The sequence below is a fragment of the Salmo salar genome, chromosome 15, assembly GCF_965601325.2.
Source record: "Salmo salar chromosome 15, fSalSal1, whole genome shotgun sequence".
NCBI lineage: Eukaryota > Metazoa > Chordata > Actinopteri > Salmoniformes > Salmonidae > Salmo > Salmo salar.
The window spans coordinates 101,451,303-101,467,869 of NC_138305.1; the positions used below are offsets into that span (position 1 = coordinate 101,451,303).

General features: G+C 45.2%; 1 protein-coding gene across 4 annotated transcripts in view; it reads right to left on the minus strand.

Moving 5' to 3' along the window:
* Nucleotides 1-6,365: 6,365 nt before the first annotated feature.
* The window catches only part of LOC106572702 (rho GTPase-activating protein 4), a 42,021-nt gene continuing 31,819 nt past the window's right edge, over nucleotides 6,366-16,567 (minus strand). For 3 of the 4 annotated variants that reach the window (XM_014147099.2, XM_014147097.3, XM_014147100.2), the window contains exons 15-21: nucleotides 14,338-14,466; nucleotides 14,147-14,252; nucleotides 13,397-13,624; nucleotides 13,277-13,317; nucleotides 12,909-13,065; nucleotides 7,633-7,681; nucleotides 6,366-7,306 (exon numbers count right to left, since the gene is read on the minus strand). In XM_014147099.2, coding sequence (XP_014002574.1) covers nucleotides 7,145-7,306; nucleotides 7,633-7,681; nucleotides 12,909-13,065; nucleotides 13,277-13,317; nucleotides 13,397-13,624; nucleotides 14,147-14,252; nucleotides 14,338-14,466 — 872 coding nt within the window. In that variant the 3' untranslated portion in view covers nucleotides 6,366-7,144. Of the gene's footprint in view, nucleotides 7,307-7,632; nucleotides 7,682-8,553; nucleotides 9,111-12,908; nucleotides 13,066-13,276; nucleotides 13,318-13,396; nucleotides 13,625-14,146; nucleotides 14,253-14,337; nucleotides 14,467-16,567 lie in introns of those variants that run through there. The other variant, XM_014147098.3, reaches the window with a different exon arrangement.

Genomic DNA, 16,567 nt, shown 5'->3' on the forward strand with positions numbered 1-16,567 from the left:
GTACCCTGACATATTGTAATGTAGCTTAGCCATGTGGCTCTGAAATGGTCTACTAACAGAGTGATTGGAGCCAGCTGTGGTGGGCAGAGGCCTGATCAGACAGCCTGATTGATTACTATCACCTGGAGATACACACATGAAGGGAAGGAACACATGCACACGCATGCACACACAAGCAGCCACGTGCACACACACAAAGACACACACGCAAGCACACAACCACACACACACATTAACTTATGGCCTGAATAAAAGGGACATGACTTATAAGAACTTGGAGAGAGAAATAAATATTGGTGGAGAGAGAAATTAGGAAATTGAGCCAGAGGCAGCCACAAGAAAGCAAGAGTTATGGCAACTCACATTATCGTGTTGAATATCCTGTCCATATCTCACTGTTAGGGTCAACCTCTAAAACCTACAATTTTTCATGGTAGAAAGGAGTCAGTTTTCAAACACAGGAGGACGGGATTGAGAGATATGAGGAGGAAAGAGAACTAAGAGAGAGAGAGAGAGAGAGATGTGAGGAGGAGAGCGAGAGGGAGAGAGATAGAGACAGTGGAGGCTGCTGAAGGGAGGACGGCTCATAATAATGGCTGGAACGGAGCGACTGGAATGGCATCAAACACATGGAAACCTATTGTGTTGTGTTGTGGAAACCATGTGTTTGATGTATTTGATACCATTCCACCCATTCTGCTCCAGCCATTACCACGAGCCCGTCCTCCCCAATTAAGGTGCCACCAACCTCCTGTGGAGAGAGAGATAGAGGATATAAAGTTGCCACAGGGGTGGGAGAGGACAACGAAGGACATCTGGGCATCTGGTCAGACCAAGGAGATGAGTAATGTGAGAGAGCAACAGAAGAGAGAGTAAGAGTATGAGAGAGAACGAGAGAGAGAGATGGAGGGCAGAGAGAGATAAAGAGAGAGAGTGACGGAGAGTCTGTTTGTGATTAATAAAATGGCTGAAATGAAATCCACACTAACCTGTTTGATTTGGTTTCCAGGCAACTCCAGTGGCTATGCTGCAGTGGTTATGGGTCCAATCCCTGATGGCCTATTGGATGATCACATAATAATATGGAGAGGTCGGAACCTTTCCATCGGGTGTATGTTCTCTTTTAAAGCTCTTTCTCCCCACAGATAATCCAGTATGTTATGTGATCGAGGCTCTTTCTCTCCACAGATCATCCAGTATGTTATGTGATCGAGGCTCTTTCTCTCCACAGATCATCCAGTATGTTATGTGATCGAGGCTCTTTCTCTCCACAGATCATCCAGTATGTTATGTGATCAACGCTCTTTCTCTTCCTAGATAATTATATGATCGAGGCTCTTTCTCTTCCTAGATCTTACAGTATGTTATGTGATCAAGGCTCTTTCTCTCCACAGATAATCCAGTATGTTATGTGATCGAGGCTCTTTCTCTCCACAGATCATCCAGTATGTTATGTGATCGAGGCTCTTTCTCTCCACAGATAATCCAGTATGTTATGTGATCAAGGCTCTTTCTCTCCACAGATCATCCAGTATGTTATGTGATCAATGCTCTTTCTCTTCCTAGATAATTATATGATCGAGGCTCTTTCTCTTCCTAGATCTTACAGTATGTTATGTGATCAAGCCTCTTTTCTTCCTAGATAATCCAGTATGTTAGGTGATCATAGAACTTTCTCTTCCTAGATAATCCAGTATGTTATGTGATCATAGCTCTTTCTCTTCCTAGATAATCCAGTATGTTATGTGATCAAAGCTCTTTCTCTTCCTAGATAATCCAGTATATTATGTAAATCGAGGCTCTTTCTCTTCCTAGATCAGCCCGTATGTGATGTGATCGAGTTCCCACCCCATGTGTCTCATACTGGCTCCAGCTGACCCACAGGGAGAGAGAGTTAGGGGGAGAGAGAGGGTTAGGGGGAGAGAGATATGGGGGACAGAGGGTTAGGGGGATAGATATGGGGAGAGCGGGTTAGGGGGAGGGAGAGGGTTAGAGGGAGAGAAAGGTATAGGGGAGAGAGAGGTGAGAGAGGGGACCGGGGAAAAGAGCTCAGCGTGGGGAGCACGGACAGCATTAGGGAAGAGAACAAGTGAGGTATGGAGGAGAGGTGAAGGACGTGGAGGAGGTATGGAGAGAGGTGGGGGGAGGTGAAGGGGGTATGGGAGAAAGCGGGAGGAGATATGATGGACCGGGGGAAAGAGCTCAGCGAGGTATGGGGGAGATGGAGGGGAGATGTGGTGGAGGTATGGGAGGGAGAAAGAGGGGGCCGGGGGAAAGAGCTTAGAGCAGGGAGCACGGACCAGCATTAGGGGAGATGATGAGAGAGGTATGGAGGAGAGAAAGATGGAGGAGAGATGAAGGAGAGAGGGGACGGGGGAAAGAGCTCGGGAAGCACAAGGCATGTATTAAGAGCTTGATGGAGAACATGAGAAACATGTTGGTGTGAACAGTCAGATGGGGTGAGAGAGAGAGAGAATTGAGCACACATACACACTCATACATAAGCAAATTGAGTGTGGTAAGAGTGTTTGAGCAAATTGGCCTAGAGAGGGTGTACTCAGAAACATTGATTTTAAACAATACACAAACAAAAGAGAGAAAGAGATGTGTACACGCCAACTTCAGGGTCTCTGCGGACCAAACAACTGATGGAGACAGAGGGAGTCAGAGAGACAGAAAGACAAAATAGTCCGAAGCCAAAATACACTGGAGGGTAATTCCCAGCACTCTTCACACACCATACATCATTCATCAAGCTTATTTGTCGCTCCACTCCCTACGTACATTCAATTCTTACATGAAATCTCTTTATAAACACATTGTTTGATATTCAGTATATAAATGATAAATCACAGGGAACAACTCATCACTTTCCCACAGAATGTAAACAGTTGGGGAATGAACCAACAGTGAGTGACATTGTGATTATTAAATGGACAGCAGAGGTCAGTGGTCTCTGTCCGTTCTGACCGTAGGGGATAGAAAGACCAAAGGGTTTGGTCAGTATCTCTGGCCTAGTACACATTCTGGTTGTACAACTGATGTAGCCTACAGCACATTTCACATAACCGTTGTGATACAGCTGATGTTTTTGTGATACAACGAAGAGTTTGCCTGCGCAAACAGTTCTGTAATAATTTTTGTGCAGAAAAACTTAGTTGAATCACAACCGTTTTCAAATTTGTTGTACATCAGTTGTACAATCTGAGTTATATTGGCTAGGGGTATCAGTCCTCTCAGATTGAGGAGATGTGGGAACCAGAGGGGCAGAGTGACCGTGATGGTTTAGACAGTACCTTAGTGTAGGGGTGAGGGGTCACTATGATTTCATTTCTTTGAAATGCACATTGATCAATATGTCTGTTAATGTGCAAGATGTAGCAAGCCTGAAAACTGTCACCTGTAATCCCTGATGCAGTGTGACGTCTATTACTTGTTTCCCAATCCCAATTCGACCCCTAGACCCTATGAACTTGGGTCGACCCCTAGACCCTATGCCTTATCCTCCCGTTGACCTATGCCCTTTGGTCGACCCCTAGACCCTACAGTACGTCCTATCCCTTTGGTTGTCCCCTAGACCCTACAGTACGTCCTATCCCTTTGGTTGACCCCTAGACCCTACAGTACGTCCTATCCCTTTGGTTGACCCCTAGACCCTACAGTACGTCCTATCCCTTTGGTTGACCCCTAGACCCTATAGTACGTCCTATCCCTTTGGTTGACCCCTAGACCCTACAGTACGTCCTATCCCTTTGGTTGTCCCCTAGACCCTACAGTATGTCCTATCCCTTTGGTTGACCCCTAGACCCTACAGTACATCCTATCCCTTTGGTTGTCCCCTAGACCCTACAGTACGTCCTATGCCCTACAGTACGTCCTATGCCCTTTGGTTGACCCCTAGACCCTACAGTACGTCCTATCCCTTTGGTTGACCCCTAGACCCTACAGTACGTCCTATCCCTTTGGTTGACCCCTAGACCTTACAGTACGTCCTATCCCTTTGGTTGACACCTAGACCCTACAGTACGTCCTATCCCTTTGGTTGACCCCTAGACCCTACAGTACGTCCTATCCCTTTGGTTGACCCCTAGACCTTACAGTACGTCCTATCCCTTTGGTTGACCCCTAGACCCTACAGTACGTCCTATCCCTTTGGTTGACCCCTAGACCCTATAGTACGTCCTATGCCCTTTGGTTGACCCCTAGACCCTACAGTACGTCCTATCCCTTTGGTTGTCCCCTAGACCCTACAGTATGTCCTATCCCTTTGGTTGACCCCTAGACCCTACAGTACATCCTATCCCTTTGGTTGTCCCCTAGACCCTACAGTACGTCCTATGCCCTACAGTACGTCCTATGCCCTTTGGTTGACCCCTAGACCCTACAGTACGTCCTATCCCTTTGGTTGTCCCCTAGACCCTACAGTACGTCCTATCCCTTTGGTTGTCCCCTAGACCCTACAGTACATCCTATCCCTTTGGTTGTCCCCTAGACCCTACAGTACGTCCTATCCCTTTGGTTGACCCCTAGACCCTACAGTACGTCCTATCCCTTTGGTTGACCCCTAGACCCTACAGTACGTCCTATCCCTTTGGTTGTCCCCTAGACCCTACAGTACGTCCTATCCCTTTGGTTGACCCCTAGACCCTACAGTACGTCCTATCCCTTTGGTTGTCCCCTAGACCCTACAGTACGTCCTATGCCCTACAGTACGTCCTATGCCCTTTGGTTGACCCCTAGACCCTACAGTACGTCCTATCCCTTTGGTTGTCCCCTAGACCCTACAGTACGTCCTATCCCTTTGGTTGACCCCTAGACCCTACAGTACGTCCTATCCCTTTGGTTGACCCCTAGACCCTACAGTACGTCCTATCCCTTTGGTTGACCCCTAGACCCTACAGTACGTCCTATCCCTTTGGTTGACCCCTAGACCCTACAGTACGTCCTATCCCTTTGGTTGTCCCCTAGACCCTACGGTACGTCCTATCCCTTTGGTTGTCCCCTAGACCCTACGGTACGTCCTATCCCTTTGGTTGTCCCCTAGACCCTACAGTACGTCCTATCCCTTTGGTTGACCTCTAGACCCTACAGTACGTCCTATCCCTTTGGTTGACCCCTAGACCCTACAGTACGTCCTATCCCTTTGGTTGTCCCCTAGACCCTACAGTACGTCCTATCCCTTTGGTTGTCCCCTAGACCCTACAGTACGTCCTATGCATTTTTCTATTATTTATATTTTTCTTTCAGCATTGTTGGGAAGGATACGTAAGCAAACATTTCACTGTTAGTCTACACCTGTTGTTTTTACGAAGCATGTGACGAACACAATTTGATCTGAGAGGACATGACAAATCCATATTGTCATGTTGATACCTATCCTCTCAGACCTCCACAAGGGCATAGGGCGAAGGGGATAGGGGTTGATTTGAGACAGAGCAACATTTATCAATGCCTTGTCTGCTTCTTCGTGTGTGTGCGCGCGCACATGCGTGTATGTATTTTTGTGTGTGCATGCGCGTGCTTGTCTTTGTGTGTGTATCCTGAACGATTAGCGAACTAGAACATAATGTTCTGAAGGTTTACCCCATGCCTCGTCTTGACGAAGACTTCCTTTTCATACTTTTTCTGCACTTCAAAGTGTTTCAAGCCTGTTCCGTTTCCTAAGCCCAAACAGCTAACTACAGTGTAACAGTCACAGTGATTACACTATGTAATTTTCCTCGTCAAAGAGTTAATAATGGGATGCATATGTTGTTGGAGCAGTGTACTAAAGACATTTCAAGAACGGAAGAGACTAAACTGACTTTTCTGACCAGAATCCCATTGCCAGCCTGACCAGCCCAAATCTAAAAACCCAATCTTCCCTAACGTTAACCAAAACCCTTTCCATAATCTCATTTTAACCAACTAAGAAATGAAATATCGGTTTGCACATCAGCCACCACCCTTTATCTCATTAGAACATACATTATCCAAGAACATATGACATGCGTACAACATCCTGTGTGTTGATGCTGCCATCTAGTGAGACAATGTCTAACTGCAACAGGCTTCTCCTTTTCCTGTAACATGTAAAACACATACCTACAGTAATAATATACATTTCAAACTAATTCTAAATACAAGTCTATTAAAACAATGGTTAGATCCTTAAAACTATATAAAGTATAATAGAACTATCTCGAAACGGTTTATCCCTGAGAGAATGAAACTAATCCGAGTTAGAATTCACAGTTGATTGTTATCAGTTTCTTAGAGACTCAATAACAGACGAGACATCTCACTGGCACAGGTAGAATGGGCTTTTCATATGTTAATAAAGAATTAGCGTTTGCATGCGACCATAAATATAGACAGACGCATGGTTTTTGAAAGTTCAACATTTATGGAAAGCACTTTCTTGGAGCATATAGTTTATCCTCGCACACATTTTTGGCAAGTACTTGATGTATATCACTGATTCTATAAAAATAACAGTAGTATGGTTTATCCATCCACATGCATGAGGATACAGCAGTGCACATTCCAAGTTATTGTGGGTAAAATACCTTATGATAAATCTACTCATGCTGTTGATTAGTTAACAGTGTCCTGGGTCCTGATTCTCAACATGTGTCCTAGTGTGCCCTTGTACACACACCAGCTAATGCGTCCAACAATCCAATGCTTTTAAATTCATGGGTGGGCATGTGGAGAATAGAGATACAGCCGTCGAGTGAAAAATCAGAGTGGGGGTTAGGGTTGTGTTGTATCAAACACACTAACAAAAGGCTTCACAGTACAATTCAAACGTTGTCTGTCTGACTGTCTATTCTCCACAATGGAGGCTGCTGTCTGAGCAGCTCAGCAGACACGTACAGTACAGTGAACTGACTGTGGTTCATTTAATCCAGCCATCTGTAAATCACACTAAGGCTGCTGTCACAACCTGTCATCCCACACCTACAATCATTCAATCAGCCCGAGTCACTCTCCATCGCCCCCCTCTGTGTGTCTTCTGAGTCGCTCTTCTTCGCCCCCCCCCTCTGTGTGTCTTCTCGTCCGAGTCTCGTCTCTGCCCCGTTCATTTCCGCAATAATATATTCATTCATCCATCCATCTATCCTGGTCCCCTCTCACTTTCTGTCAGTCCAATTGGCCTGATCTAAACAGGCTTTTCCCTTCTCCATCCAATCCCTCCTTTCTTCTGCTGTGGCGGAGGGTGGGAAGAGGGGGATGAGGTGACCGAGGAGGTGGAGGAGTAGGGAGGGAGGGATTGTCGAGAGAGAAGCTCCTTGAAGACAGAGTTCATCTGGCGGCAGACCTCCTATGAAATGAATAGAGGCAGGAGGGGGACAATGATGAATGGAAGAGTAGAGGGAATGAGGGAAGAGGGGACAACAATGAAGGGAAGAGAAGAGGGAATGAGGGCGGGGACAATGATGAAGGGAAGAGAAGAGGGAATGAGGGCGGGGACAATGATGAAGGGAAGAGAAGACAGATGTTTTTGAGTTGACTCCCTCTAGCGTGGCAGCTTACATCTTATTAGTGTACGCTTAGTGAGTTCAATAGTGAGAACAGTAATTGCTACAGCTCCTGCTGGTAAATTAGAGAAATTATTTAAATATGAGCTTAATGAAAAACATGTCAGACCTCGTCAACCTGAACTGTTATGTCTTCACTGGACGACTGGTCCTGGGCTCTGTGAAAAACAGAGATTTCAGGTAAAACGCTTTGGTTTATTTAGATCACTACAACTTATGACAATGAATGCTAAAAAACTACTAGCATAACAAGTCAATATACCCTGTGAATAGCAGAGTAGATGTTCCTATCTAAGTTACAGTACGGGTTAAAGACTCGGTGGTACATGTTACTTCAGTAATAGGTGAAGTGTGTCATTATTACAGTGTATTACCCTAAGTAGTATTGTAGTTTACTGTAATAACTCATGGTTAAACTGTAATAACACACAACTGGTGGTCATTTCAGTCTGTAATTACAGAGGTGAAACAAATGCTTGTAACCATGCTTGTTAGAAATGGGCAGGTTTTCCACTAAATGCAACAATTTAGTGTTTCGTTTCTTCTCATCCGATTCAGTAACAACTGTCACAAGGTTGTAATCTCTCCTGGCCAGATCTAATCTGGGTGTCCGAGATTAGAAAGGTTGGAGGCTCAATAGGCTCTAATTACCTACCTGTGAATGCACACTCTTCAAAATGACTGTGTATGTTGCCTATTATGACAACCTGAACCTCCTTATCATCCAAGTGGGAGGATAAACCCACCAGACCACCAGAGTGCAATGAAATTACTTGGTGTTAAAACGAATGAAGTGTATAGTGAGGGTTACTCAAATGAAGTGTATAGTGAGGGTTACTCAAATGAAGTGTATAGTGAGGGTTACTCAAATGAAGTATATAGTGAGGGGTACTCAAATGAAGTATATAGTGAGGGGTACTCAAATGAAGTATATAGTGAGGGGTACTTACTTGTAATGAATGTGTACCTACATACGTTACCATATACTTACTTCTACTCATTACCAAATGACAACAAACAAAAGATGGGCTTCTACTTTAGTTCACTTTATGCTTTACATTTCTTACAAAATAAGGACTTTTATTGTTGGATTAATAATTTGATTAATTACAGTAAAGATACGGGCCTACTCAATAAATGAAATCTAATTTTATTGGTCACGTACACATATTTTGCAGATGTTATTTCGGGTGTAGTGAAATGCTCCTAGCTCCAACAGTGCAGTAACACATAACAATACATGCAAATCCAAAAATGTTAAAGATAAGAAGAAATATTACAAAGAGTAATGTCAGGAGTATAAATATACATGTACTGTATATGATGGTGTGCATAGACATTATGGACAGTGTATGAATATAAAAAAGGTGTGTACAGCAGTAGTTAAGATAAAATAACAATTTTAATAGTGGTGACTTATCTGAATGGTAAGTAGCCTAGCTACAGTAGCTAGCTAATTCAGAGAGAACAGGATTGTCTTTTTCTCCTTTTTAACATTACAAGTAACAATGGAAATCGACAACGTGTATGTCTTGATTCTTTCTTGTGAGTATTTTCCCATCCTGGAGTCTGCGATCTTGTGGGAATCTGTGGTAGAGAAGTAACTCTAGATTGGTTATATCACATTATCAGGTGAACAAAGATTTTCGATGTCCATTGCTGAGCGTTGCAGGAATGCCCCATACAAACCGTCACAATAGATTTTTCAACTAACCTGTATTTGGAGATACTTTCTTCGTTGTCGATTTGGTGAAAAGAGTGTCTTAGAAATGTATTATTCCAGTTACAGGTGGTTCTACAAAAAACAGCGAAAACTCAGAAACATTAAATCCATGTTTTGTGCCATTCCAGGAGGTTCCTCGCCATCTTAGCTGCCGCACATCTAGGATTTCCCTGCATCTTTGTAGGAACTAGTCGTTTCTATGCGACGCGGCCACGTGTAGAAGTCACACGGTGCAACCAAAACAAAGATCTACACACATGCAAGAGTCATATCTCACTCGATACAAAACATGGATTTATCTTTCTGAATTTATATTTTTTGTAGAACCACCTGCAACTGGAAACAGATATTTATTTCTAAGAAAACTTAGTTCACAAAATCAAGAATGAAGACAGTATCACCAAGAACAGGTTAGTTGAAGAAAAATAATCAATGGTGGTGGTTTGTATGGGGCTTCCCTGTAACGCCCAGTAATGGACACCAATATATTTGGGTTACAGAGCATTCGGGAAGTATTTAGACATCTTGACATTGTCCAACATTTGTTACAATACAGCCTTATTCTAAAATTGATTAAATCGTTTTTTCCCCCCTCATCAATCTACAAACAATACCCCATAATGACAAAGCAAACATGTAAACTTTTGCAGCGATTTCAGCCTCGAGTCTTCTTGGGTAGGACGCTACAAGCTTGGCACACCTGTATTTGGGGAGTTTCTCCCATTATTCTCTGCAGATCCTCTCAAGGTCTTTTCAGGTTGGATGGGGAGCATCGCTACACAGCTATTTTCATGTGTCTCCAGAGATGTTCAACGGGGTTCGAGTCCTGGCTCTGGCTGGGCCACTGAAGGACATTCAGAAACTTGTCCCGAAGCCACTCCTGCATTGTCCTGGCTGGTTGCTTAGGGTTGTTGTCCTGTTGGAAGGTGAACCTTTGCCCCAGTCTGAGGTCCTGAGTGCTTGGAGCAGGTTTTTCTCTGCCGCTGAAAAACATCCCCACAGCATGACGCTGCCACCACCATGCTTCACCGTAGGGATGGTGCCAGGTTTCCTCCAGACGTGACACTTGGCATTCAAGCCAAAGAGTTCAACCCTGGTTTCATCAGACCAGAGAATCTTGTATTGTAAGGTCAGAGTCCTTTAGGTGCCTTTTGGCAAACTCCAAGCGGGCTGTCATGTGCCTTTTACTGAGGAGTGGCTTCCGTCTGGCCACTCTACCATAAAGGCCTGATTGGTGGAGTGCTGCAGAGATGGTTGTCCTTCTGGAAGGTTCTCCACTCTCCACAGAGGAACTCTGGAGCTCTGTCAGAGTGACCATCGGGTTCTTGGTCACCTCCCTGACCAAGCCCCTTCTCCCCTGATTGCTCAGTTTGGCAGGGCGGCCAGCTCCAGGAAGAGTCTTGGTGGTTCCAAAATTATTCAATTTAAGAATGATGGAGGCCACTGTGTTCCTGAGGACCTTCAATGCTGCAGAAATGCTTGGGTACCCTTCCCCAGATCTGTGCCTCGACACAATCCTGTCTCGGAGCTCTACGGACAATTCCTTCAACCTCATAGCTTGGTTTTAGCTCTGACATGCACTGTCAACTGTGGGACCTGATATAGACAGGTGTGTGCTTTTCCAAATCATGTCCAATCAATTGAATTTACCACAGGTGAACTCCAATCAAGTTGTAGAAACATCAAGGATGGATCAATGGAAACAGGATGCACCTGAGCTCAATTTTGAGTCTCATAAAAAAGGCTCTGAATACTTATGTAAATAACGTATCCATTTTTATTTTTTAATAAATTAACAAACATTTCTAAAAACCTGTTTTTGCTTTGTCATTATGGGGTAGTGTGTGTAGATTGATGGGGGAAAATAATTATTTAATCAATTTTAAAATAAGGCTGCAAAGTAACAACATTTTGAAAAAGTCAAGGGGTCTGAATACTTTCCAAATGCACTGTATAGCACATTAGCTGGCCTACAATCTGTAGCTAGTAGAGAGGAAGAATGTATGACAATTTAGCAAAGACACTGTACAATTAGCCTGCTAGCTAGCTAGCTATCATCACAGACCTTCCTCCAATATCTCTGCTGTCATCAGCACCATGTTTCTATCAATTAGGATTTAGGCCTATAGGTAGGCATGGCTACCTAGTTGTGTTATCCAGCTAGTATTATACTAATAATGGTGCTTGCTAACACTAATAAGCTAGCTAGTGTTTACATTGAAAAGCAGCTACTAATAGGTGTGTTGACACAAGTAACTAATGTTAATATGCTGGGTGTGTCTCACGTAATACCCTTTCTTTGGGTAACGTACGGATACCCTGAGAACAAGGTTCAGGGAAGATAAGACCATTGAGCTCAGCAAACTAGCTAGCTAGATAAAGTTATCTGTCAAGGCATGGAAAGTCTATTCTGTATGTTAACTAGCAAGCCAGCATATTTATTTTACCTTCATTTAACTAGGCAAGTCAGTTAAGAACAAATTCTTATTTTCAATGACGGCCTAGGAACAGTGGGTTAACTGCCTTGGTCAGGGGCAGAACGACAGATTTTTACCTTGTGAGCTCGGGGATTCGATCTTGCAACCTTTCGGTTACTAGTCCAACGCTCTAAAGCCACTAGGCTACCTGCCGCCCGAGTTGGTAGGCCTACCAAAAATGGCTGCTAATGTTTGCCAGCTAGCTAGCCAACAATAGGCTAGCTAGCTAACTACCTATGCTAAACTGTCCAGCACACAATTTCTGTATCCAAAAAGCAAAACCAATTGCATTGAAAACCTACCTTATCTCTCCTCTGTGGACATTTTTGTCTCCTCCACAACACTTTGTTTCTTTTGCGGCAATCATCTTATGTCTGGATTTTGCACATAACCTTCTACTTGATCCGGGTTCTTTGCGCACTGTCAGTATGAGTTTGAGGTCGTTATTTCGAGCACGTTGTGCATATCTTGATGTGACGCCTTAATTCCTAGAATAAATAAAGTGCTCCAATGCATCCCATCCAAAAGTGAGAATATTCTTCAACCATAAAAAACCCTTGCTAGGTTACATGATGAGATAAGAGGTTGACCATTTTAAGTGAATTTATAAACCATTACTCAACCAAGAACGCTCACAATTTGGCAAGCACTGAATGACCATCTCACAATTTTTGCCTTAACTATTTATTAATGTGTTAAAGATGTTTGATTGACGCTTAATAAATGAATTCACCCATTGTCAAGCCCTGTCGTCCTTAGCTACTGTTGCTATCCAGGTCAAATGCACAGATAAACGTTTTAACAATTTAAACCAATTTTGGATATAAACCCCTTGTTTTTGCCATAACGCTGATAAGCTTCCATGCATTTCAAACAAAAGCTGGACCTGGGCATCAGACTCCAGAGCCCTTTACAGCAAAGTGGTTTGTTTTCAATTGGCTACCACTTATAACATGGTTAACACAGGCTGAAAAATGGTGCGTTGGGATGCTATCGGAAACTTTAACATTTGTAACAAGCATGGTAACAAGAATTCGTTGTTACAATTACCACCAGTTGCATGTTGTTAGTACAGGGTACTATGAATTATTACGATAAATTACAATACTTGTTACAGTGTAATTACTTATTTAATAAGGACCATTTAAAATGAAGTGTTACCGAAGTATCTTTGATGGTACTTACTCTTTGCTTATGTATCCAGGGGAGAGGGGCCATCCCTGTGGGGTTATGGGGAACTGTGAGGTAATCTTTCCTCCAGGTGTCCCAGTGCCCCCTACTGGGGACTGTCTTGAACTGCAGCTGCTGTTGGCTCGAGATCGCTCCCCCTTTGACTCAGACTCTGGATCAAGAGTTATTACATTTATTTGACTGGGACAATGCACATCAATCAACATTTCTGTAAATGTGTCAGATTTAGCCAGCTGGATAGTTTCCATCCATAGTTGAGAAATGTTTCTAATAAAGCATAGATGGGACAAACAATATCTCAGAGTCAAATTATTGATTCTCAAAACACACAACCATGAAGATAGCAGCTGGCCCCCTTTTACCTTCTTTACTGTGGTGTTCTGAATCCCCTTCTCCCTCCTCACTGCAAAATAAACACAGACCATCACCATCATGTGTGTGTGTCTAGGTCGCTGTCCATTTGTCCGTGTGTTGTCTCTCACCAGTCGTCTTGCTGCAGCGTCATGCATTTCTCATACACTGGTCCCTGTAGCTCGGCCAGGCTGGGGAAGATGCTCTCGTGCTGCAAGATGATGCTCTTCACCAGGGAGTTGATCTGAGGCTGCAAGGTAACGACATCATCATCCTGCGCCCCTCGTAGCAGACTGGGGCCGAAGCACACAGCCAGGTTATAGGGCTGCATCATGTTCTCATCGCTGTACTGAGACACACTGGGGGGGGGGGGGGGGGGGGGGGAAGAATAAAAACAAACTAATCAGAGCTGAAATTTGACAGTTTAAGTTCATACTGAAGAACTCAGACACGGCCTGGTCAAAAGTAGTGCACTATATCGGGAACAGGGTGCTATTTGGGACGCAACCTAACTTTGTTTTAGGAAAAAAAACATCTGGTTCTCTCTGAGGTTCCTTGACTTCCTCTTCTCTGAACAGACAGCTTTCTGGTAAGTTTATAGTTACTTCCCCTTGACAATGACATGGACAAAGCACTAGACTTGGACATACCGTACAGTAGCCTGGTTCCTCTCTAGGTTTCTTCCTAGGTTTTGGCCTTTCTAGGGAGTTTTTCCTAGCCACCGTGCTTCTACACCTGCATTGCTTGCTGTTTGGGGTTTTAGGCTGGGTTTCTGTACAGCACTTTGAGATATCAGCTGATGTAAGAAGGGCTATATAAATACATTTGATTTGATATGATATTTGTGCCCGAAACCAACGTGTTTGAGCAGGCATACTCACTGATGGAGGAATGCAAAGAGGTATCTCATGACGGTGCTGACAGGTGGTGGATAGGAGGAGATGACTGATTTGAGTTTAGCTGCTCTCTCCGTCTCGTTGTCAATCTCTGGAAGGTTACAACAAAGAAAGAGATGAACAGGAAAAGCATATGAAAACCTACACAATAAACACATACACATGCACAGACTTACGTGCGTACTCCAGGAGCTGAGTGGTGCTGTCCTGAGGAAAGAGAGGGTTCTCCAGGGTTCTAAAGTAGAGTTTCAGTACTCCTGCTACCGAGTCCAAGTCACACCTGTTGTCTGCCACAGGGTCCTCTCCTACAGGGAACGCCCAGGGCACACTGCCCACCATTATTAATGATCAACACTACAGCACAGGACTATGGCTTCACTAGAGAGATACCAGACCAGGGTTCAAATAGTACTTGATTTGTTTTCTTTCAAATACTTTGTGTGTTCAATTGAGCCTGCCTGGGTTTGCATTTTTGGGACTATAACATTGGTTCCATTGTGCCAGGCCAGCTAAATAAAAAGAACGTTTATTCATCCCATACACAGGATACAGCAGGTATAAATGGTGCAGAGAAACACTTACTTGCAAGTTCTCCTCAACAGTTCAGTATTAATATCAATAATAATCAAACGTCAAATCAAAAATATAAGTGAGTTAAAAAAATATATGCATAGTAATAACTGGTTGTGATAGAATATGTACACAATATGATATAATAAAGTATTTGAAAGAGAAGAGCGACTTGTTGAACCCAGGTCTGCACTAGATGAAGCTAGAGCAGCAGACAGGAGACAGGAAACAGCAGACAGGAGACAGGAAACAGCAGACAGGAGACAGCAGGCAGGGACAGCAGGCAGGAGACAGGGACAGCAGAAGCAGACAGGAGAAGCAGACAGGAGATAAAAACAGCAGGCAGGGACAGCAGGCAGGAGACAGGGACAACAGGCAGGAGACAGGGACAGCAGAAGCAGACAGGAGAAGCAGACAGGAGATAAAAACAGCAGGCAGGGACAGCAGGCAGGAGACAGGGACAGCAGAAGCAGACAGGAGAAGCAGACAGGAGATAAAAACAGCAGGCAGGGACAGCAGGCAGGAGACAGGGACAGCAGAAGCAGACAGGAGAAGCAGACAGGAGATAAAAACAGCAGGCAGGGACAGCAGGCAGAAGACAGGGACAGCAGAAGCAGACAGGAGAAGCAGACAGGAGATAAAAACAGGAAACAGGGACAGCAGACAAGGAGAGCAGACAGGGACAGCAGACAGGAGACAGGGACAACAGGCAGGAGACAGGGACAGCACACCGGGACAGCAGACAAGAGACAGGGACAGCAGAAGCAGACAGGAGAAGCAGACAGGGACAGCGGGCAGGAGACAGGGACAGCGGGCAGGAGACAGGGACAGCGGGCAGGAGACAGGGACAGCGGGCAGGAGACAGGGACAGCGGGCAGGAGACAGGGACAGCGGGCAAGGGACAGCGGGCAAGGGACAGCGGGCAGGAGACAGGGACAGCGGGCAGGAGACAGGGACAGCGGGCAGGAGCAGGGACAACAGGCAGGAGACAGGGACAACAGGCAGGAGACAGGGACAACAGGCAGGAGACAGGGACAACAGGCAGGAGACAGGGACAACAGGCAGGAGACAGGGACAACAGGCAGGCAGGAGACAGGGACAACAGACCAGGACAGCAGTCTGGACAGCACACCGGGACAGCAGACCGGAGACAGGGACAGTAGACCGGGACAGCAGACAGGGGACAGCAGACAGGGGACAGCAGACAGGGGATAAAAAGAGGAGACAGGGAGAGCAGACAGGGACAGCAGACAGGAGATACTGACAGGAGACAGCAGACAGCAGACAGGAAACAGGGAGAGCAGACAGGAGACAGCAGACAGGGCCTGCAGACAGGAGACAGGAGACAGCAGACAGGAAACAGGGAGAGCAGACAGGAGACAGCAGACAGGAAACAGGGAGAGCAGACAGGAGACAGCAGACAGGAAACAGGGACAGCAGACAGGAGATACTGACAGGAGACAGCAGACAGGGGACAGCAGACAGGAGACAGCAGACAGGGGACAGCAGACAGGAGATAAAGAGGAGACAGGGACAGCAGACAGGGGACAGCAGACAGGAGACAGGGGACAGCAGACAGGAGATAAAGAGGAGACAGGGGACAGCAGACAGGAGATAAAGAGGAGACAGGGACAGCAGACAGGGGACAGCAGACAGGGGACAGCAGACAGGGGACAGCAGAGGGGATGGGGACAGCAGACCGGGACAGAAGACAAGAGACACGGGACAGCAGACAGGCGATAAAAAGAGGAGACAGGGACAGCAGATGGGGACAGCGGACAGGAGATACTGACAGGAAACAGCAGACTGGGACAGCAGACTGGGACAGCAGACTGG